The 21,268-nt window shown below is 51.7% G+C and overlaps 6 protein-coding genes across 6 annotated transcripts; 1 reads left to right on the top strand and 5 right to left on the bottom strand.

Annotated features, from left to right (window-relative positions):
- Positions 1–888: 888 nt before the first annotated feature.
- N7462_010621 (putative RNA binding effector protein Scp160) lies at positions 889–5,000 on the bottom strand (the record flags this gene model as incomplete). The annotated part of the gene is made up of 4 exons (XM_057082335.1): positions 889–1,865; positions 1,937–4,214; positions 4,282–4,529; positions 4,595–5,000. 4 exons carry the CDS (start codon positions 4,998–5,000, stop codon positions 889–891), a joined length of 3,909 nt encoding a protein of 1,302 aa, XP_056929375.1.
- Positions 5,001–6,961: 1,961 nt separating this feature from the next.
- Positions 6,962–8,682, top strand: N7462_010620 (putative nucleoside transporter; the record flags this gene model as incomplete). Its single annotated transcript, XM_057082334.1, has 2 exons — positions 6,962–7,315; positions 7,438–8,682. 2 exons carry the CDS (start codon positions 6,962–6,964, stop codon positions 8,680–8,682), a joined length of 1,599 nt encoding a protein of 532 aa, XP_056929374.1.
- Positions 8,683–9,354: 672 nt separating this feature from the next.
- Positions 9,355–10,547, bottom strand: N7462_010619 (arabinan endo-1-5-alpha-L-arabinosidase C; the record flags this gene model as incomplete). Its single annotated transcript, XM_057082333.1, has 4 exons — positions 9,355–9,511; positions 9,572–9,657; positions 9,747–10,217; positions 10,284–10,547. 4 exons carry the CDS (start codon positions 10,545–10,547, stop codon positions 9,355–9,357), a joined length of 978 nt encoding a protein of 325 aa, XP_056929373.1.
- A 1,691-nt stretch (positions 10,548–12,238) lies between these two features.
- On the bottom strand, positions 12,239–12,940 carry N7462_010618 (uncharacterized protein; the record flags this gene model as incomplete). The annotated part of the gene is made up of 2 exons (XM_057082332.1): positions 12,239–12,507; positions 12,805–12,940. The coding sequence occupies 2 exons, from the start codon at positions 12,938–12,940 to the stop codon at positions 12,239–12,241; spliced, it is 405 nt and encodes a 134-aa protein (XP_056929372.1).
- Positions 12,941–14,479: 1,539 nt separating this feature from the next.
- Positions 14,480–15,658, bottom strand: N7462_010617 (SMP-30/gluconolactonase/LRE family protein; the record flags this gene model as incomplete). The annotated part of the gene is made up of 2 exons (XM_057082331.1): positions 14,480–14,786; positions 14,937–15,658. 2 exons carry the CDS (start codon positions 15,656–15,658, stop codon positions 14,480–14,482), a joined length of 1,029 nt encoding a protein of 342 aa, XP_056929371.1.
- A 2,479-nt stretch (positions 15,659–18,137) lies between these two features.
- Positions 18,138–20,048, bottom strand: N7462_010616 (uncharacterized protein; the record flags this gene model as incomplete). The annotated part of the gene is made up of 2 exons (XM_057082330.1): positions 18,138–19,659; positions 19,945–20,048. The coding sequence occupies 2 exons, from the start codon at positions 20,046–20,048 to the stop codon at positions 18,138–18,140; spliced, it is 1,626 nt and encodes a 541-aa protein (XP_056929370.1).
- Between the last annotated feature and the right edge of the window lie 1,220 nt (positions 20,049–21,268).

The following is a 21,268-nucleotide window of genomic DNA, read 5'->3' as shown; positions in this document are numbered from 1 at the left end:
AATCAAGTTTCAAACTGTACACAGTTATCTAAATATATGAAGGTTTGGTTTGCTGTCCATCGTTAAAAAAAAAAAAAAAAAAAAAAAAAAACGCAACCTGGAGAACGCACAAGTAGTCTTCGTACTTACCACGTTGAAGTTCGAATCCCCCTTTATAAGACAGTGATTATTCTCTGTAATCTGCCTAGTACACTCCGTTGGCTTGGCTAAATGGACATCCCTCGATGATCGATACTGGTCCATCTAGTATTATGGGGCCGCTCTTTGGCGACCTGTGCAATGTACACTGCTAGATTCTGTGTTTGACCTGGCTGAACTAAGGCCTGGGTGTTGGGTTAGAATCCCGAGTTGAGGATTTCCTCATGCCGTTGGGCTGAATACGTTCACACTCATGACGGCGAGATCAAGCAGTCGTAATGAAATTCCTATTTCTTGAATCCTTGCCCTTTACTCTCCTTCTGTTTGCTCAATACAAACAGCTACGCAAAAGCAGTGAACAATACCAGTAATGATATATGTGAATCCAGAAGGAAATAGAAACTTGTACAACTCAGGTGTCCCCAGATCTGGAGAACATTCGCGATGCTCGCCAGGCACGCTTTATAAAAGGATATGAAAAAAAAAAAAAAGAGAATAGAAACATTCTTTTAGATAGGAAGGGAGATACACTAAATACCATAGTAAATGTAAAAGCGTGAGGCAAAAGAAAACCAAGTCAAAAATTAAAAACAAGAATGTCCCTGCATCCAAACTTGCAAGGCCTCTCCAAAAATCAAACAGGAAAATGGTGTATATGTCTGGTGCAAATATGTCCTGTCGCTCACGTCCTTCCTATGGCGCACTCACTGGTCTTTGCATACACCCCAAAATTAAAAAAAGAAACTATGATCACCGGGCGGAGCCATTCAGACCATTCTGCACAGCTTCAAGGATCATATCGCGAGCCTCCTCCAAGCCAGCTGTGCTGCCGCGGATCTCGATGGCCTCACCGCGAGCTTGGTCCTTGGGCACATTGATGCGGCAACCGGTCTTCTTTCGGATGGCATTGATTTGGCTACCACCTTGGCCGACGACGAAGCGGTAGGTCTTCGGGTCAGGAAGGATCAGGTAACCAATGGCGGACTGTTGCGAGGCAGATGCAATGGACTTTTCAATGGTAGCACGGGCCTTGGCAACATTCTCAGGGGAGCCAGTGAGCACCCACGGGAAGGGCGTGGTGTCAGCATCGGCGGGGACACTGCTGTCAACCACGTTCCATGAGTGCGCTTCAGTGGCGGCGCTAGGGTCATCAGTGATCAGGGGAAGAGAGGTGCCATTAGACGCGCTACGGGTTTCCTCGGAGCTGCGGTTAGCAGGGACGGATTGACCAGCGTGGTCGACGGTGACCTGGTGGTCATTGCGCAGACGGCGGAAGATAGTACCGTTATCGGCAACGACGTGGTGCAGGTGGCGAGGAACATCAACAGTCTCGGCGTGCTGCTCCTTCAGCATGGCCTGGACGTGCTGTTTGGCATCTGCAACAGCGCTGCTAGGACCCTTAAGCTTGACATCGGTGCGACCAGAGCCCTGCTTGGGAATGTCCAGAGTGACGTTGAACTTAGACTCGATGCCACGGCGGGTATCACCACCGCGACCGATCAACAGGCGATGCTGAGCAGTGGGGACATCCAGGGTCTCAGACACCTGATCCTCACGCTCCTTGACAAATTGCTCAATAGCAGCGACAATGTTGTCGACGATCTTGCCATTGCCCTCGAGGCGAATGGTTGACTCAGTGCTATCAGGACGGGGGAAACGGACCATACGAGCAGCACTGCCATCGTTGGGACCACCGGCATCAACAACAATCTTGCGGATGTTCGCACCTAATGCAAGTTAGCAAGATCAATGTACAAAAAAATGAGAAAGTGTCATCATCAAGACTGGAAAAACGTACCACCACCACCAATGAGGGCCTTATGGTACTTCTTGTCCACTTCAATAGACTTGGTCACTGTGGCGTCGAACTCGCTGGCGCGTTGCTGTAGAATCTTCTTGGCCTCGGCAACCTGTTGCTTGGTACCCTTGACGCGAATCTGCACACGGCCAGAAGCATCCGGCGCATCGTTCGCGCTGGGAACGTCAATCTGAGCGCCAGTATCGGCACGAAGCTTGTCCATCTCACGACCACGTTGGCCAATCAACGACGCAACCTGGCTTTGGGCAACAGAAATGGTAGCAGAGTTAGAGTGGTCAATAACCCATTGGAGCAGGCTCAAAATCTCGTCACGGGCCGAATCAGCGCCCTTGCTCGGACCCTTCACCAGAACCTCATCCGAGGCCTGCTGGGGGCGGCTGTTGCGAGCACCAGCATCACTGCCACTCTCAGTGACAGACGCGTCATCAGCGGGGACATTGGCACGAGGGAACTGAACACGCACGGAGTAGCGATCCTGAAGACGGTTCACCTGGTTGCCACGCTGTCCGATCAACTCACGGTGGTACTGGGCAGGAATCTTCAGGATGTGGGTAGTCTCATCTTCCAGCTTCTTACCCATATTGATGATACGCATGCGAGCGGCATCAGCCTTGGCCTTCGGTCCCTTGACCTCGACCTTGCCATTCTCCACCTTGATGTCAACATCGAACTCTTCGCGAAGCTTGTTGATGTTTTCACCACGTTTCCCAATCAGGAAGTTGGCGTATTTCTGGGGGAAGTCAAAGGAGGTCGTGTATCCGCGTTCCAGATCATCCTTCTCCTGCTCCACAACGAATGCATCCAGCTTGGTGGCAAGATCGGCGACCAAAGCCGAGGGACCGCGGAGGGAAATCTCGCATTTACCAGCCTGAGCATCACCGATGATAGCACGAACAGGAATGCTGTCCTCGCCCTTGATATCCTGCTCACGAAGGATGAACTTGCGTACCTTCTCTTGGTACTTAGCTGGAACGGTAACCGACTTAGCAACGATCTCCTGCTGGTTTCCAAGGGTACTGAGCAGGAAATCCTGAGCCTCTTGCAGAGACTTCTCAAATGCTGCGATCTCTGCCGGGGAAGGGCGCTGTCTCGGGACCTCAAAGTTAGATGCAGTGGCCGAAGGACCCTCATACACGAGGACAACCTCGGGACTGTTGACATCATCAGGGACTAGGAGATGGACACCATAATCATCCTGCAGCTTAGTAGCACCTCGGGAGCGAAGGTAGGGCTGGAAGTATGGGTCGACCGACACATGACGCAGGCGGGAAGGAGGGTGAGCCTGAACCAAGTTCATGATGTCCGAACGAGCACGGATGGTGTTCTTGCCATCGCGAGAGTAAACCTCCCAGGTTACAGGTCCGTCAACGCTCGGAGGAAGGGCAATGCGAGCATCGTACGCGGACTCAAGTTGCTTGATGATCTGACGACGGCGGAGGTATTGAGTAAGAGCGCGAGCGTGGGCATGCGGGCCGGCGGCGGCATTGGGATGTTGGCGAGACAGGTCGATACTGGCCATCTGCATGCTAGTGGCAAGGTCCATGGCATGATTGATACCGGCTTCGATCTGGTCCAGGGGACCGGTGATGGTCAGGAACTCGCTCTCATCGGAGGCAGGAGGCAGAACAATGCCACATCCGGTCTGAGCAAGGAACTGATGCAAAGCATCAGCCTCGTCTCCGAGAATAAACTGGTGTTGGCCGCGGTTGATGGCGAGCTGGCGCAAAGTCAGCTTGCGCTGAAGATCAGCAGCCATCTGCTCAATCTCAGCACGGGCCTCCTGGGCAGCAGCGCGCTCGCCCGAAATAAGGATGTGCCTGTCAGTGCAGGGCACAAACTGAACCTGGCCTGGGTTGGCCTCCTGGGGGAGAGGCTGGCTGGACCAGGTGTCGTATCGCGGTACATGAACCTGCGCCTTGGTGCGCTCCTCAATCTCCCGCAGGGTAGAGTTGTGCGCACCAGCAATGAAGGGGAAGAACTCAGGAGGAATGGTCTTCAGGCGCAAGTTCATGCTTGAGCCACGCTCTTTCACGATCGCCTCAATTTCCCGACGCGCCATCTCCGCGGCCACCGCATCACCCTCAATCAGAACGTCAATGGTTTCGCTGTCATCGTCGTGGACCGGAGCGGCATTATCGTCGGCGCGGGGGACCTGGACACGGGCACCGGTACGACCTTGGATATCCAGAACCACCGCACCCTGGCGGCCAATAATATGGGGACGGGCGGAGGCAGGAATGGGAACCCGGACGGATTGCTGTTTTGAGTGAAACAGGCCGAATTAGTTGCGATAATCCAGGCATACACTGTTTCGATATACGTACCTTCGATCCAACCTGCTGCGCCACTTCCTTTAGAGCCTGGCGAACGGCGTCCTGAGAACCCTTTCCTTCAAAGATGATCGAACCACCGGGGCCGCCACGCATGTCAACGATAGCCTTGGATCTCCTTGAGATATCCCGGAGAATATCTCGAAGGGGCTTCTTCAACTGTCCACGAGGGAGCATCTGGGAAGGGGCCAAGCGAAGCTGCTCCATGTGTTTTCCTGGCAAAGACATCACACGGGGGACATCTATATTTTCCAAAGTCAGCAAAGTTTTCCATCATACCCGAGAGGTTTTGGCGAAAGTCGCATACCCATTGGTTGAGCGGGTAAACCATTGGCTACAGCCGCAGCAGCGGAGGGTTTTTTCGCACCCCATGTAGCAGCGGCAGGCGCAGCAGGTTTCGGGCCGCTGCCGAGCGCCGGGAACAACTCTTCAGATTGTACATCGAAGGCCGGGGCCTTCTTTGCGGCTGGCTTAGGGGCAGGTGATGGGGCTGCTGCCTCCGCGGGGGTTGAGGATTCCGAGGCGGGGACAAGGACGGGGACCGGCGGATCGTTGCTAGCCACTGTTGGAGGAGGGTGCTTGAGGTCCTCCTCATCCACTACCTCTTCCACTGTGGCTTTGTGAGCCTCGTCGCGGGCATGTTGCTCTTCCAGCATTGCGGCAAGAGACTTAGAGGCGCCACCATTGGTCGCAGACGACATTTCGGCGGCCATGTCGAATGGATGGAATCTGAGAGCTGAGCAATGGAAGGAAGGATGGTTGATAAAGCGAGATAAAGCGATGGGACTGTGCAATTAACGTGAGGGCAATCGGATCTTAGTCGGCCAAGGATGAACTGTCAGTTGGAAAGAGATCACAAACGCAGGCCTATCGGAAAGGGAGACCGGCAAAGAAAGGCAAATCGCATAGGGACTCACAGATCGAAAGATACTCGTACAGAACTGGGGGGATGGAATCCAATGCTCGATTTGTAAGATTGGCTGAGGTCAATTCCCCGGAGGAGATAGAGGGGGCAATAGCGGAATCCGAAATATACGGAGGGGAGGGGGGATCAAGACTAGCCAAGCGCCCAGAAAAATATACAGCCCGAAGGCAGGACCCCACGAAAAAAAATGTGAGGGAGGCGAGAGAAAAGGGAAGGGAGAGTGAGGTGGGTGGAGGGGGGTGGGAAGGAGGAGGTGGAAGAAGAGGTGAAGTCGAGATCCCCAGAAGTACACAAAGTCACAGAAAAGGCCAGCTCGAGGCTCCGGGGAAGTTTTCTCCGAGGCCGACTCGACTGGGCCACGCGAACTCGACCACTTCACTTCTTTTGCTTGGCCTCGAGACCCTTTCACAAGGTCATTGGACAATGAATGTCGAAGTTTGATGCTGTCACCCCCCTGAGTCTCCCATTGGCTCTTTTCCAGGGTCCTGTTCGAAGGCAACGGGTGGTGTGTCACATCCCCACGGGCAAACAGCCCCATTGACTGGACTGGTCTTGTCCCCCGTTCGGCCGTTCTACCGATTGATGGCACTTTCTCCCCCCTTTTCTCTCATTCGCCCTTCGTATCTATCCAGAACATCCAGAGGCGTAGATCACCAAACCATATTCCAGAGGCATTGCAGCGTCATTTGCCTGAACGTGACGCTTCACGTCGATCTCGCACGCTTAGACGTCAAACCACGTGCCTCCGCCGCGAGCAAAATTATGATTATTCGCTTTAAACTTTTTTGCCTTGGTCGCTCTATTGATCTAATCAATCTTTTCCATCTCCCCTCTTCCCACTTCTGTATACATCCTCAGAAATCTGAATTGAAAGGGTCGTTAGATGAACAGGAACAGGGGGTGATCAATCTTCCCGATAGGATGCTTTAAACCAAAGCGCCTACGATGCGAGCCTATCGGGGAATTAGGAGAACATAGCGACTCTCCAGTAGGTGGCAAAATAGCCAGGTCACCACCTTGCCACTAGAAAAGAGACTACCACACATCAATTGAAACTGTGGTGAAGCTTTTGCATGATTGTTGTCCAACCCTTGAAGATTGCACATGCAGATCTAGCCGAGCGGCCAGAAGAAACCACTGGCGGAGAATCAATCGAATCAGCGGTGCTCGGCCACATCCGACCCCACCTCGACTTTAAGAATTTTCGAATCCTCGTTGGACCGTCGAAAGCTTATCACTCCCCATGTCCTATGGCTGATCCCTAGCAACGCCGTTAAGCGCACTCACCCTAGAACTCGACAGACAAACATGGGTGCAGAGTATGAGGGATATGGCACATAGTCTTCACAATTAATGCTTTTTAATCGATATGTAGAGGTGATTACCCCCGATCTCTGAGTCTTGATGTGGCAAAACAAACTAGCACCAAAAAAATAAGAGAAGAAAAAAACCCTCCATACTCCCGTCGACCCACAAAAGGTAAGGGCCAACCCGACGAGGAGCATGCGCCGAACCAAATTCGAACAAATTGAGTAAAAGAAGCCGCTAGCCCCAGGTTTTTCTCAAGTCGCGTGCGGAGGGTTCTTTTCTCTGGATTTTCTCTCATCTTTCTCTCTTCATACAAAATTGAGAAGCAGAAAGCAACGCCCTTCCACCTCTCCTCCTCCCCTGCCTTCGCCGCTGCGCTTCTCTGTCTTCCTCAAATCCAGCCCTAACACGCCGCGCGGGTAGCTGCGACCACCCAGCAAAATGGCGACCCTCGACCACGACGACCTCGAGAAAAAAGCGCAGCCCCAGCTGGCCATCACCCCAATCGATGAGCCCGCCAAACTCACCCAACCACCGCGCGGTCTCTTCGCCAAATTTCGCTACTATGAGGAGGTCCTCGACCGCAAGATGGGCATTGAGGCGCATAGTCTGGATCGCGTGCACCCAGAGAACCGTCATTCGCCGAGTCCGCTAGTCATGGCCTTCATGTGGGCATCAGCCACGATGAACATCAGCTGCTTCAGTACAGGTTTCCTTGGCCGCGAGTTTGGGTTGTCCTTGGGGCAGACAATTCCCATTGTGATCTTTGCGACTCTTCTCGGTGCCGCGGTGACGGTGCGCATTACCCTTCTCTTCCTTCCCTTTCCTTCCTGCTCTGAGCTCGGTGGAAGGATCGGTTGCGGACTCCATCCGACACACATAGAGACTGACATGTTAGCGTTTGGCGCTTGAGTTAGGGCTGGTGCGCCACCATGGGTCCAGGCACGGGTCTACGCCAAGTCGCCATCTCTCGCTACTCGCTCGGCTTCTACCCTTCGTCGATCATTGCGCTGCTGAACGTCATCGAGCAGCTGGGCTGGGCGTCCGTGAACTGTATCACCGGTGGACTTGCGCTCAGCGCGGTTTCGGACGGACGAGTCTCCATCGCATGGGGTGTCGTCATTGTCGCGTGTGTCAGCCTGCTGTTCAGCTTTGTCGGGCTGCGCGGTGTCTTGCTGTATGAAAAGTATGCTTGGATTATGTTTTTCATTATTTTCATGATCATCTACGGTGAAGCAGCGCACCACGCCAATCTCGCCGACCCGCCGACGGTCTCGGGCATGACTCGCTCCGGCAACGTACTCAGCCTGATTGGTGTCATTTACGGATCCAGCGCGTCGTGGAGCTCAATTGTCTCGGATTTCTATGTGCACTACCCAGTCGACACACCCAAGATCAAGGTGTTCCTATATACGACATTCGGCATTACGATCCCCACATGCATTGGCATGCTACTGGGTGCCTGTATCAGCTCAGCGCTCAGTACAAACCCAGAGTGGGCGGCGGCGTATGATTCCGGTATTGGCGAAATCTTGAAGACAATCATCTATCCTAGTGGATTTGCGAAGTTCCTCCTCGTGTTGTTAGTTCTGTCTGGCAGTATGTTCTTCCAACCTCCCGAATCCATCTCCACACTCATTCTTCTCCCAATTAACCATCTTCTGACAGTCGGTGTGAACTGTATTGCCATCTACTCCGGGGCTCTATCTGCGCAGCTCTTCGCGGCACCCTTCGCCAAAGTCCCACGTGTGATCTGGTCCTTCCTCGTCTTCGCCGGCATTCTGGCCATCGGTATTGCCGGTCGCGACCATTTGCTCGACGTACTGGAAAATTTCCTCTCCCTCCTGGGCTACTGGAATACGTCCTTTTTCGCCATCCTCTTCATCGAACACTACTACTTCCGCAAGGGCAGCCTGGCCAACTATGACCTCGACGCCTGGAATACACCGTCCAAAATGCCAATCGGATACGCCGGGCTGACAGCATTCCTGTGCGGTGCCGCCGGCTGGATCGTCGGAATGGTGGAGACCTACTATGTCGGCGCGCTGGCCAGGAAGATCGGGGCCGACGGCGGCGACATTGCTAATGAGCTGGCTCTTGTCTTTACTGCCGTGTCGTACCTGCCCCTACGCAGCCTGGAGCTCAAGTACGTGGGCCGATAGACTGCTAGTTGTTAGGGGGTGGCGAGAGGAGGCCGCGAACCAGGAATGGCATGCGGGCCGGGTCATCCTGTATACCTCGTATACCTGCGTGGAAAATGATTGGATGGTCCTCTCTTCAAACACTTTAATTCTGTAACACGTCTCATATTTCAGACATGGTACTAGCACGGGCGGGATGATGTTTTGCATGCATGAAAAGTTTAATTCCACTATTATTAAGAGTTAACGAACGATGTATCTATTATGGTCTTTATAGAACACGCGATTATGCCAGAAAGAGGTATATAAACTGTGCATTTGTTCCAATTCTCGACACTGGGACTACCGCGCATCGTACTCTCCAAGAGCAATCCGCACTTGGGGTCTTCAGTACGGAAGAAGGCATAACATTATATGATTAGTATCAGTATCTGTCGGACACACAAGCGTGCCACAGCAGATTACATAAATGGGAAAAGGGCGGCCAGAGTGGCCGCAGGTATCCATGGGTATCGAACAAACGAGTGCGCAAGGTACTCAGAAGGTAGAAGTATAGATCCCAACCATTGACAGTAAGAAAAGAAAGTAATGGGCGCGGCGGCCGCGCAACCTGCACGCGCCCTATGCGATATGTATAAATGAGGTTCCCAAATAAAGACGAAAAAAATGCAAACGTCCCGAAATTGGCGGCGCTTAGACAGCAGTCACGACCGGCCAGCCATTGGTGAATTCGAGGAGGTTCCAGCCGTACCTGTACCCGGCGTTCCCGTCGCCACCGGCGTTCTTGGTGGCCAGCGGATAGTAGTGGTAGTACAGAACCGGGCCGAGGTTTGGATCGGTAAGAACACCCCTAGGAGGATTGTTAGTCCGATTTCAACAGTGCCAAAACTGTAAGGAGAGGGTCACATACTGTCCACCGGGTCCGTAGACCTGGTTGTGGCTGGCTAGAATGATGGTACCGCCAGATTCCTTGCAAGAAGTGCCAGCCTTGTCAACCTATGCCGGAATATATTAGCGACACTTTCGGTTTATTTTTTTTATTGCAATCAAATATGCCATAAAATATGCAATTGGGGCGCACTTACGAAGTTACCAGTTCCGGTGCTCGATCGACAGACCGAAATATGATATTCCTCACCCGCAGCAGGATAAGTAGCAGTGTATTTGCCGGCAATACCGTCACTGAAGAAGAGATAGTAGTAGGCGCCGTGTTTGTAAAGGAACGAGGCCTCCTCGCGGTGGTTCAAGCTGGCATTGTAGGCCAGCTGGTAAGGCGTGTGAGAGCCAACCTTCAGTGCAGTCTCCATTTGGACTTGGTAGAGATCCTGCCAGTAGGAACCAAACTGAAGATATTGCTTGCCATCAATTTCAATCCAATTGGGGTCGATTTTGTTGTAGTTGCTATTAGCGGGAAGGCCAATGCCACCATGGTCGGTCCAAGAGCCAGGCTCCATGGTCGTGGAGGTGGCCACGCCAATTCGCGAGTTCTGAGTGCCCAATTCTGAGAGAACATAATACATATAGTAGGTGCCACCAGAGTAGTGGACATCGGGGGCCTGTGGCATGTTAAAATTTTGCTTTCTAAACATTTTCCAGTGGGTATGCAGAGCTGTTCAACGTACCCAGATGTTAGTGCTATCCACTCCCTCCACAGTGATAATAGAGCCATCGGGCAAGGCCGCGCCAACATCCGTCCAGGGGCCCTTCAGGGCGCTGGAGGTCATAGTGTTGACACCAGTACCCGTGGAGAAGCGGAAGTATTTGCCATCTGATTCACGGCGAATCATGGCAGGATCATGAGTCCAACAGTCTCCTGTGCAAGGCCCACGAGCTGGGTACGCGCTCACTAGCGCGGTGAACAAGGATACAACCGCAAAGAGACGCATGATGGCAGGGTAATGGAGAGGATAGGAGTAGGAGGAGGGAGGGGGAAGAGGGAGATCAACAGCGAAGAATGCTGGGAAGAACTGCTATAGTTTTTCTAGAAAGACGAATGGAGAGGGGGCGGGAAAGGCGTTATTTATGTTTAGTTTTTGCTTCTTCATCTTTCTTCGGCGGCTGCCCCTTGGTAGTGTGCTAGGGCGCCATGCTCATAGGAGGGTCATGCAGATAACGCCTTTGCGGATGCGTCTTTCGTCTTGATGGAGGTCTTGGGACCAGGGCACGCCAATCACAGCCTCGTCCCCTGTGCATATCTATCCTATGAATGTAAGGCACATGTCAGTAATCAGGCTGGCCCCCCGACGTGGCTCGAACGCCACAGTAGGGATACAACGAAAGGGCCGATGGGTCTAAAGGAGCCATAGGAAGGGCTTAGAAAATTGGAACTACGAGGTTGTGCAGGTGAATCTTTGCCCGTCCGAGTAATTTCCAAATAGACCCGCTGGGAGGGGGATGAGTGGAGTTGGATGTCGTACTCGGCCACTGCATGGGCGGCATGGCGATGCACCACTATTCGAAGTATGAGCCGGAAATTCAAACGCCCCGACAGTTATCACCGAGGGGTGTATTAATAACCAGAATCCCAAATAATGGCTAATTAAACTAGTCCTAGTGAAAGTATGACCAGATCATAAGAAACTCTGATTGAAAATGAGAGAGATCAGACGGCCAGGGCCGAGCTATCCCTTTTGTGATGTCTCGCATCTGCAATGTAGGCCCTGAACCCCCCACCCAAGGAACCAACCCAGTGCACAGAAATGGGATCTCGATAGAGAGAAAATAAAAATAAAATAAAAACAAAAATACAAAATAGAAAAAGGAAAGGAAAGGAAGAGAAAACAAAGGCAAAAGAATCAGGAAATAGAAGGCCGTCGCCCTCACGGTCCAGATGGGTGCAAATGGTGCGCTAGAGCGATGCGCTAAACGACGCATACCTCCAAGATCAGGACAGTTAGATCATGTCGAGACTTCGGTACCCACAGCCCACAGGCACAGGGGGCAGAAAGGACGAGGTTTTGGTAATCGTGCATGATTCGCAATAAGGAAGCAAGTGCGTCGCATAGGCCCACATTCCCCGGACATACGATTGGGGACGAGGTCAGCAAGGGATCTTCGGGTCATAGTTACACTAGCGATTTTCCTGTTTGAATTCTGGGATTTGGTTCTTTGTTTTCTTTTCGGATATTTCATTTATTTTGTTCTTCATCTCGAAAAAAAGGTTCTACGGGTTAAGAGGGAGCGGCTTTCCATGCATGTACTCCGTACTCCAGAAATCGATCAGTACGGTGTAGTTCCTGCGTTGAATGTCGCTTACCTCGAGGCTGTGCCTTTATCCTTCATCCTTGATCCACTGAGCTCTTTACTATGCTAACCGCCAGAGCCCCCAACCGCACAGCCCTGTTCTGTTGGGGTCGATATTCGATTCTTAGCGTGATATAGTTGCTGCGACTAGGAGGCGCATCTGTATGCTTTTCTTTGTTTCTCAGGCATCTACACTTTCGGGTATTTTTTTGGCTTTTACTTGCTTACTTTCTGACTTTCTTGGGGGCGTCCAGTTGGCATTGGGCGCGATTTCTTGTGCTCCGCCCCGTCCGGGGAGGCTGATGATCGGCCTCATGTGGGGAAGCTTCCGGCACTACCAAAACCAATCAGGGCCTGGCGGAGGCTCCAAGGATCGCCAGCTGAACAGTGCTCGGTCGCACAAGCCGGTTGAATGGCCTTTCCAGAGCGATCGCCCATTCAGCGTGACTGCTTCCCGAGTTCCATTTGAGCGAGAGGAGAATGAAGAAGGTGTGGGGTCAACAGCTCCGATAGGAAAGGCGTCAAGGGGATCAGCCTTGGCGCCAGAGATGGTGATGGGCACAATATACTCCCCCGCGTTAGAGGGCCGAAAGCCAAACCTCCCTGTGAATGAAAAAGTCTTGACCCGATGTCACATGGTTAGGCGGGAAAGGGGGTGGTGGGTGGATGTTGGATTCAGTAGGGCTAACCAGACCTGTAAGGCGGATTGGGGGCAAGAACATCGGGCCAACTTCGAGGAGAACGCAGAACAGGTGTCCACGTACCTGGGCTCCATCGAAAGAGGGTCTGTGACCAAGCACATCTGGGAGTCGAGGGATCTGGCAAGGAAGACCATCTAGGCATATCTAGGCATGTCTAGGCAACTCCGGGGAGATTAGAACACCCTCTCGATCTTCTTACTCAAGCGGGAAGCACATCCGAGCTGAGCGAGACCTGCATAGAAGGGACATGTTTGCCGAGTTGTAATTGCTACGGCAATGCGACGGAGCTCGTTGGTCCCCGAGAACAGGGCCTCGATTGCGAGGCTCACCGACATCTGGACATAAGACGCTCGAGGCCAACTCGGGCGGAAGACCCCCATGTCGTAGCGAAAAGTCATACAGGAATACGAACGGAAAATCCTCGGCTACCAGCGCAACCCTTGGCCCTCGTCATGCAGCATTTGAACTGCGTCGGCGCAGAGTGAGTCCGGAACGGTCGTTGGCTGGATCGGGCTTCCCGACAGCGACTCTGCTGGCCGATGACATCGATAGGCAGAGCTGGTAGGTACATATTTTGGAGAGGAGACGTGGGACATTGTGAGCTCGCGTCATGAGGTTCTCGATGCATGGTCGGTTCCAAATGGGGTGTTTTCTCCCCACCTAAAGCCGTGATATCACGCCCGGTTGGAGCAGGTCAAATTAGTCGAGCCAAGCATTCATGTCGCGATGCCATCATCGGTCATCGGCAGAGCGGGATGAGGAGCCACACGAGGCACATGGCGTGCTCGGTCCGCGGGATGTCGGTCTTCTACTGGATCCTCATGTATTTTCCTGGGGATCTCAAGAGTCTCGTCAAGAAATGCCACTCTCCCCCTCCTCCAGCGGAACGCAAGACCCCTCTGAATCTTGCCATCCTGACTCGGGATGTATATTGTAACCGGCGTTCGTCAAGTGCGCCTTTTCCCGTGCTGCCTGTGCCAAGTCTGACATCAGAAAAGCCCCAAGACTAAAAGAGACTCAACTCACGGGAAATGCGGAGATGCGGGACCCGTGGAGACAGCAGAGGCCCGACTGGCGACAGGCGATAGGCGATTAACGCTTGAGGTTGGTGGGTGATGAGGTGCGCGAGTGCCCCGAAGATGACATCGAGATGACCAGCGATGTCATGCTTAGACTAAACCCCCCACCTACCCCGACAGCCCGCTCCAGCGATGTTAACGTATACTTTTTCGTGCCCACGGCGATCACTTGGTTTTTTTTTTCTTAGTCTGGCTGGCTTTACGACTAGCAGTGGGTCGATCTCTGTGGTAAGCCTAGTGCGGGATCTATATAAAAACCCTTACCCTAAGCAAAATATTGGAGGAGACAGCTAGAAACCCATATCTTCATTCACATTCAGGATATATGTATGTATACTTGTGATCGGCAAATGCAGGCATCACGCTCCACGTTTACGACACATTCCTCACGCATTCTAATTAAGCTTGTTTCGAGAAAAGGGCTCCCGGTGATGACGCGTCAGGGGCACTCACTGGGCGGTCTCGTGGGGCTTGATTTGGCCACCGCCCATCGACCACCGTTCTCCGCCAGGATTCCAGGTTCAATATAGCATTGACATTAAAATATCAACAAGGCGAAAATAGAGAGCTGCCAGCGGCGGTATTTGGAGAAAATAGAAAGAACGGCCATTACCATTGTAAATGTATGCTACGACAGTCGTTACTCAATCCCCGTCTAATATACGTATATCGAGGTTGCTAGATGTAATTATATACAATCACAAACTCATCGCTCGCTGTGAGGAAAGAATATCACTTAAATCCGTCTATCATTCATTCGAAAATGTAGGCCATCAAAATCATAACTGGGTTTTATCAATTCGTCAGCAGCGTGCCGTGAACGCTGTGGTTCAACCGCGCCTTCCACAGCTTGTTCTCATTGAGAATGAACATGGTCCCGTTCTGACCAAACGAAAAGTTCGAGGTGCCGTCCTCAATGAGGATCTTGCCCAGAAGAACACCCCCAGGCGACCAGACGTTGACTCCGTCCTTGCAGCCAGCATACACATTGCCATCCTGATCTACCTTGATACCGTCAGGGATACCATCGCCCGGCATGGCGAACACGCGGCGGTTGGTCAGGAAGGGCTGCCCGTGAATGGTGGTGACGTCGAATGCATAGCTGTAGCCAATGGATTAGTATACCGGGACACAGCGTCCTGCATTCCTTCCTCTTTCGCCGACTCAACCGACAAGGAGAAAAAAAAGGACAGAACAAGAGATCATCCCCGCGTGTACGCGCGTCTGTCTCGCGAGTGGATAGAGAACTTACATAGTCGCCGGTCGCAGCACGTCCTCGGTCCCGTCGCCTACGGTCTCCGCCGTATCGGTGATGTACAGGGTCTGCTCGTCCGGCGAGAAGGAGATGCCATTGGGGCGGCCCAGGCCATCGGCCACGACGCGGATATCCTGGGTCGCCGGGTCATAGCGGTACACGTGGTTGGGCAGTTTTGGCGCTGGGCGGATGCCCTGGAGCGAGCCGTAGATCGGATCCGTGAACCAGAAGGCGCCGTCGCGGGCCACAACCACGTCGTTGATCGAGTTGAATGGGCGCCTGTGGTAGCCGCTGGCCAGCCGCTCCGTCTTGTACGGCGCCTGTGCGGACATCTGGTACAAGCCCCCGGACTGGTTCAACGTGCCCTGGCCACACCAGAGAATGCCACCAGCGTGGTTGACACCGCCGTTGGCCATGGGGATGGTGGTGTTGATGATCTCGGCGGTGGCAGGATGCGCGCTGACATTGACCCGGGAGACTTGGATGGTGGATTCGTTGGTGACGGGGTCGGTGAAGATATTGCTGCTCATGAACAGCGCATCCTCTGATGGGATGTAGACGCTCGCCTCGTGGGCGAATGGATAATCATGGTTCTCAACTAGGAGCTCCAGTCTCGGCGCGGAGCCGAGGATGTTGAGAAAATCCTTGTTATAGACGCTAAATGCGGAAGGAATATTGGAGGTATTAGCCTGCAGGCCTGCGGAGGCGACGCTCAACATCGTGACGTTATGGTTAGAGCTCCGCTGATTATCTTCAAGCAAGCGGAGGGGAAGGATTTGCATGAAGCATCCTGGGCTGCAGGAACAGAACGAGCCCGGCAGGCCCCGCTTCAGGGCACAAGGTCAGGCAAATTCAATGTAAATTATCGCAGTGGATACACTCAAGATGTTCCGTCCAACTAATACTGTTGAATTGTGTCTTGAAGTCTCCAGTGATGGCCGAGAACTACTGGGATCGGCAAACCAAGATCCACTCCTGGGCCAATTGCCCGAGATTCTTCCATGAAGAAATGAACGCGAGCTTTGGATGTCAACTCGGCATACACTGCCGCACGACTTGGCTGGGGAACGGACGGATCTGGCCGGATCGACCGTGAGTAGCTGTTGAATTGGCTGTGCTGGGACTGGTGAGGTGGAAGAGGTGTACAGGGGAGCATTCTGAAGTCGAATCCAGGCGAGCATGCAATACAAACCCCTGAAGGCCGTTTTCAATTGGACGTACTTGCTGTAAACTTATTTCACGGGGGCGAACGATGCATTCCAACATGGGCTGTCAAAAAACTTCACCCAAATAAACTGTCGTCCTAAGTAATTCTCCCCGATCAAGACGATCTATAGAAGGGCAATCCCTGCGGATTGGGGCGCTTAGGATCAGGGGCAGATATGAGCGGAGCGAGCCCCTTATCCACTCCCCTCCTTCCCCCAACCCAAAATATCCCGAAGTGCCACCAAGATACCTAAAACTGGGGACTTAATAGATCCTAATGGACCTGAATCCAGGGGAACCCGGAGAGTAACGCGTGGCCGTGTAACATGCAACGCAGGGCGATCGGGTTGACGCGTCCTGGCCCCAGGATCCGTCAGCCACCAGGAGAACTATCGACGAGTTGCAGATCGACAGAGCTTAGCTCAACGATTGCAATCAAGGAAATTAGGAGAAGACGTGGATGGGTATTCGTGATTTGCAGATCATCAAATGCAATGCTGGACGTATCATAATTTCCCTCGGCGTGATATTTTGGAATAAATAACCCTTTATAGAACTAGACCAGAAATTGGTGTCACTGCCTTATCTCCATCCATGTAAGCATCGGGGATTAGAAGTGAACTCGAATATTATCCATGAGAAACCGAAGGTTGCCTTATCTTTCAATTATTGAAGTTATATCGATATTGCGATGCCTGCAATATTCAGGTGGGGATCGGGGCATTTTAGTCAAAATCCGAGTTCCTCTGGTAACAGTTGCAGCAGTGGAGTAGTTTATGCTGATATCGAACCCAATCAAATCATGTATCAAACGGCCAACTGCGCGGACAACTTGCTAATATTTGAATAAAATGGAAAATGGGTTCCTTCCTACTCCGTTCCTACGGCTGACTTTCTAAATATCAAGTAGTCTGTTCCTGCAGCGTCGTAAAAAAGCGCGCCTCGAACGCTCAATCTCACTCGTAAGTCTTGAGGCAATCGGAATACTCATCTATTTGAATTATTTTCTCTCAAAAATTCACGATCCTAGCGATTACGAAGTCTTGACTGACCAGTCTTCCAGGGTGGTGAAGCATGAAGGTAAGAATCAAAAAGCTTACGATCCCCAGGCAGCTCAATCAATACATGAAACCATCTGACACCCTTATATTCCTAGTATCCATCTCTAAGTTATAGTCTGTGGAATATTCCATAGATTGGCGTGGATGGTGGTCATTTATCTACATAGATTCTTAACCTTTAACAAGGAGCTCGTGGCAGCTTTTAAAAATAGCATGAGCAGCCAAGCATAAAATCGTAAAATTGCAACAGTTGAGGGAACAAGGGAAAACGTCGGATAGACTAACCACGCCTCTTCAATACCCAAGTAATATGTATCCGATTAAGTCATGGATGGTTCAAATGTCATGAAGATATGGAGGGTTGTCTTCGACGGTTCAGGCTGAGCAGAACCTGGTGGTACTGTTGCCTCCATCTTGGCCAAGTATGCCATATTTCAAGTAATTAGGATGCTTATGTGCTTGATGGAAGGGAATGAAATAGTTGGTTTTCGCGCGAGCTATCCCAAAAGGAAGAGTCGTAGAAATTCTAAATTTTGTGTCTTCATGACATTGCGATTCCATTATTGAGATCGAGGTGAATGAAGAGGGACAAGATTTCAAACAGCACTCAAAAAGAGGACAGTTTCTATCTCCAAAGAGAGATAGAGAGGCTTTGATGGAAGACACGAGAGCAACACCAAAAAGGAAAATGGTCTTATTAGAACAAACACTTATAAGATCAAACATACCCGAGGGAAAAGCCGATAAACTCACATGGCGATCATTCATGGAGAGTAGAGACAAGTGAAGTTAACGTCCCCAGCAAAGCCCTTCATGGCTTTTTCAACAGATTCAAAATGAAAAGAAAGCGGGCCATGCGGATTCTGGCAGCTCGAGTATTTATAATTAAGATGAGATTGATTTCTACCTGCTCATATCTCTTTCTCTCTCTCTATCGAGTACAAGGGCATCTATTCAGTGCCTGTGTGGAAAGCGAGCTTAGTGCAGGCCACTCGAGCTTGCGGCCAATCATATTGGTCGGAATTGCTGCCTTCTGAGGCTGGGAAGATGGCAATCGTATGGGCTCAGTGAACCATTTCAGTGGGCCCTGCGGGCCCTGTGGATTGCTAATAAATGTCACATTATAGGTGGGAGGCTCTTCTGGCGATACCAGGTCCGCAGTTACGATGAAATCACGGATCCGCACATGTTCTGGAGGTAACCAGTTCTCGTCGGGCGCTGCACCAGAAGGCAGGTTCAGGTGCTCTTCTTCGAGTTCCATGATGCGGTGAAAGATGGTATGATAGTGCTGAGCTTCGAAGAGCCATTCCCGCTTCGGAACTCGAAGTAGCAGGTCGAGACCCTGGCGGCGAACCTTCGGCCAACGGCATTTCCAAGCTGCTGCGTGGAGCGGGAATATCATGCCGCAGTCGAGACTCAGGGTTCTGGAAAGGTCATCGGGGAAACGGGCTGTGTCAGAAATAACCACCTTAATGCGCCGAATGATCTCCTCGTACTCAGAACGGTGGGGATCCCATTCGGATTCTGTAGTCACTTGATAAGACCGGATACCGAACGTTGTGCTTAGCTTGATAATCTTGATAACGTTGGCTACTTGCTGCTCGGTCTTGTTCCAGGTGACATACTCCCGACGACACAGGTCATCAACGTTATTCTGCCACTGTTCAAGATTGCGTTGGACATTTTGAGACACCATGAAGACATCAATGTCAGCTGAAGGCCTGTGCATGAGATTCTCATTTGATCTCACGCAACGTGACGTCGCGTCGGTGATCATGTCTATTAGTCCGACCCGGGCTTCGATGAGAGTCTCGAAGCGATCTGCTAGGAGGAGGCTACCATGTTCATCGAGTGGATTCATCAGAAATTTCGTACGCTTGCCGCCGCCGCACTCGATTGCATTGGTATTAAATAAGCTGAGAATAGGCGCAATTTCCGTCTCCATAAAACGCGATTCGAAGGTCTTATATTTGCGGCCCCAGGGGTTTCTTGGTTTTCCATTCTCTTCACGCCACGCCTGCACCAGATTAATTCCGCTTTGGATATGCACCGAGGCCGCAGTGACGTTCCCTTGAAAGATTTCCAAGCAGGTAAATAGCACATTAGTCATTGCTAGGAGAGGGAAAGCCCTTGGCCCAGCCGTCTTGGCCTTCTCAAGAACAGCCCGGATGGCTCGATTGTACAATTGCAAATGAACATTATTAGATTGGTCTCTGGTAACGGCTGTGCCCATTGCCGCGCGTTCGTGCAGCACGCCGATGGCGGCGATGGCCTGGCGAATGGCCGGCTCGGCGAGACTTAGCTGGAGCACACTGCCTTGGAAAAAGTTTCCGGCAAAGAAGCCGGCCAACTGTGGTGCCGTCTTGATAAAGAAGAACTCTAGTGCTCGTGGTTCCAGGGGCGAGTCGACGGCGGGGGCTGGGGCCAAAGCTCTGGGCCACAGGCTGGTTGAACTACGCGACCAATAGCCATCGCATTGTCGCCCAGTCCTGGTGCATCTATTGGGACCAGGTCAGGTAACATTAGTTCGGTCCTTGTCTGAGAGAAGGGCTTGGCTGTGGGTGGCTCAAGTGGGAAAGCCAAGACAAATGAAAAAAAAAAAGATCAATCTACCGAGCACAGGCAGGTTTTGCTTCGTCACATTTCACTCGTCGAGCCCTGTAGAAACATTGAGTGGCCCCAATTCAGAGGTCTATCTTTAATTAAGGCCGAGTCAGGGAGGAAGTAATGAAACTGACTTGCAGGTAAAACAGCCAGTGCGCACTTTCGGCTTACTGGCCCGAGTCCGTTTGGTAGTCAGCAGTTCTAGAGACAGGCCCAGGTCCTGATTCTCGACATTCATCTTTAGAACTCCAGCAAGACGAAGGAAGTCTTTTGAGATCTTCTGCACGAAGTCGTCAGAGAGAAAAGCGGGCTTGCGCAAGGCTGATATGTGGTCGAATGGGGGCCATTTTGGGGGGGCGACACTCACGTGCTTTATGCTTACGAAGCTGAGCCTGGCCCCATCCCCGAGTCAGCGCAGTCGACCGCATACTAGTTTGTATAAGAGGAGTCAGTCAAGTCAATTATCTAGCAGGTACCTCGGAATGCATCGACAGGTCGGCGTGCCAATTAATTTGCAGGGGTAAGATCGTCGTTGGTGGGGGCCCAGATGACCAGACGGGCGGGTCTAGTGTCCACTGTTTGATAAACGTCTTTCAACGATTGTCTTGTTGGTGGGAATCGAAGAGCATAAACCTCGCGAGATAAATGTTGGGTTATCTTGTTCAAATAGGGACACAGGCCCCCAGAAAACGATCAATTGGTAGTGGGTGGTGAAAAGAGACCAGGGAACTCGGGGGGCCAGGAATCAAAGGATGCTCTATGAAGTCTGATAACATCAGATAAACGTTCCAGGTTGCCCCCTCTGGCGTGGTACTATAGTATTTTCAGGCTCCCCTGGCACATTCGAGACACCTATTGGAGGTCGATATCCTCCTCACCTCCGAGTTCTACGGCTATACTTCGAGGACAGGTAGGGAGAGAGCGTCATTCCACACAATTGCCCATGCGCATGATTGTCATACCCATCTTACGCTGTGGGGGGCCAGTACAAGCTCTGTCATAAATTACCATATAGATTACCTGCCCACCCCGTGTGCCTGTCGGGCTGTGACTCGGTGGGCTATTCTGGTCCGGTTAAAGTGCTGGGCTTAACTGGTCTCCACTTTTCTTCCCGCACTGTCCACTCACTGGCAACAAAGTAAAATGAGCGGGGCCAAGTTTAGAAATCTAGAATAATGGCGGTTCTGACACATACACAGAGACATATATTCACAGAGGGGTTTGGGGGGAGAGGAAAGAAGAAACCACATTGAAACCAATTCCGGAACATAGATCCTTCTCATTCATCGATACTTGAGATCATTCTCTGGTGCTCTTCACAGTATGAATACATCATGGAGGTGAGATACCGATTCATGGGACCTAGGTTCGAGGTTGACAGTACTTCTCTATATCAGAATGGAGACTACACGATGGGTCCAATCTATATCCCTGGAAAATTTGGGCGACAGTATTCAC

This window comes from Penicillium macrosclerotiorum (assembly GCF_028827735.1).
Source record: "Penicillium macrosclerotiorum strain IBT 26536 chromosome Unknown utg000010l_segment0_segment0, whole genome shotgun sequence".
Taxonomy (NCBI): domain Eukaryota; kingdom Fungi; phylum Ascomycota; class Eurotiomycetes; order Eurotiales; family Aspergillaceae; genus Penicillium; species Penicillium macrosclerotiorum.
The sequence above is the reverse complement of the archived record's forward strand: the minus strand, read 5'-3'. Positions and strand labels throughout refer to the sequence as shown.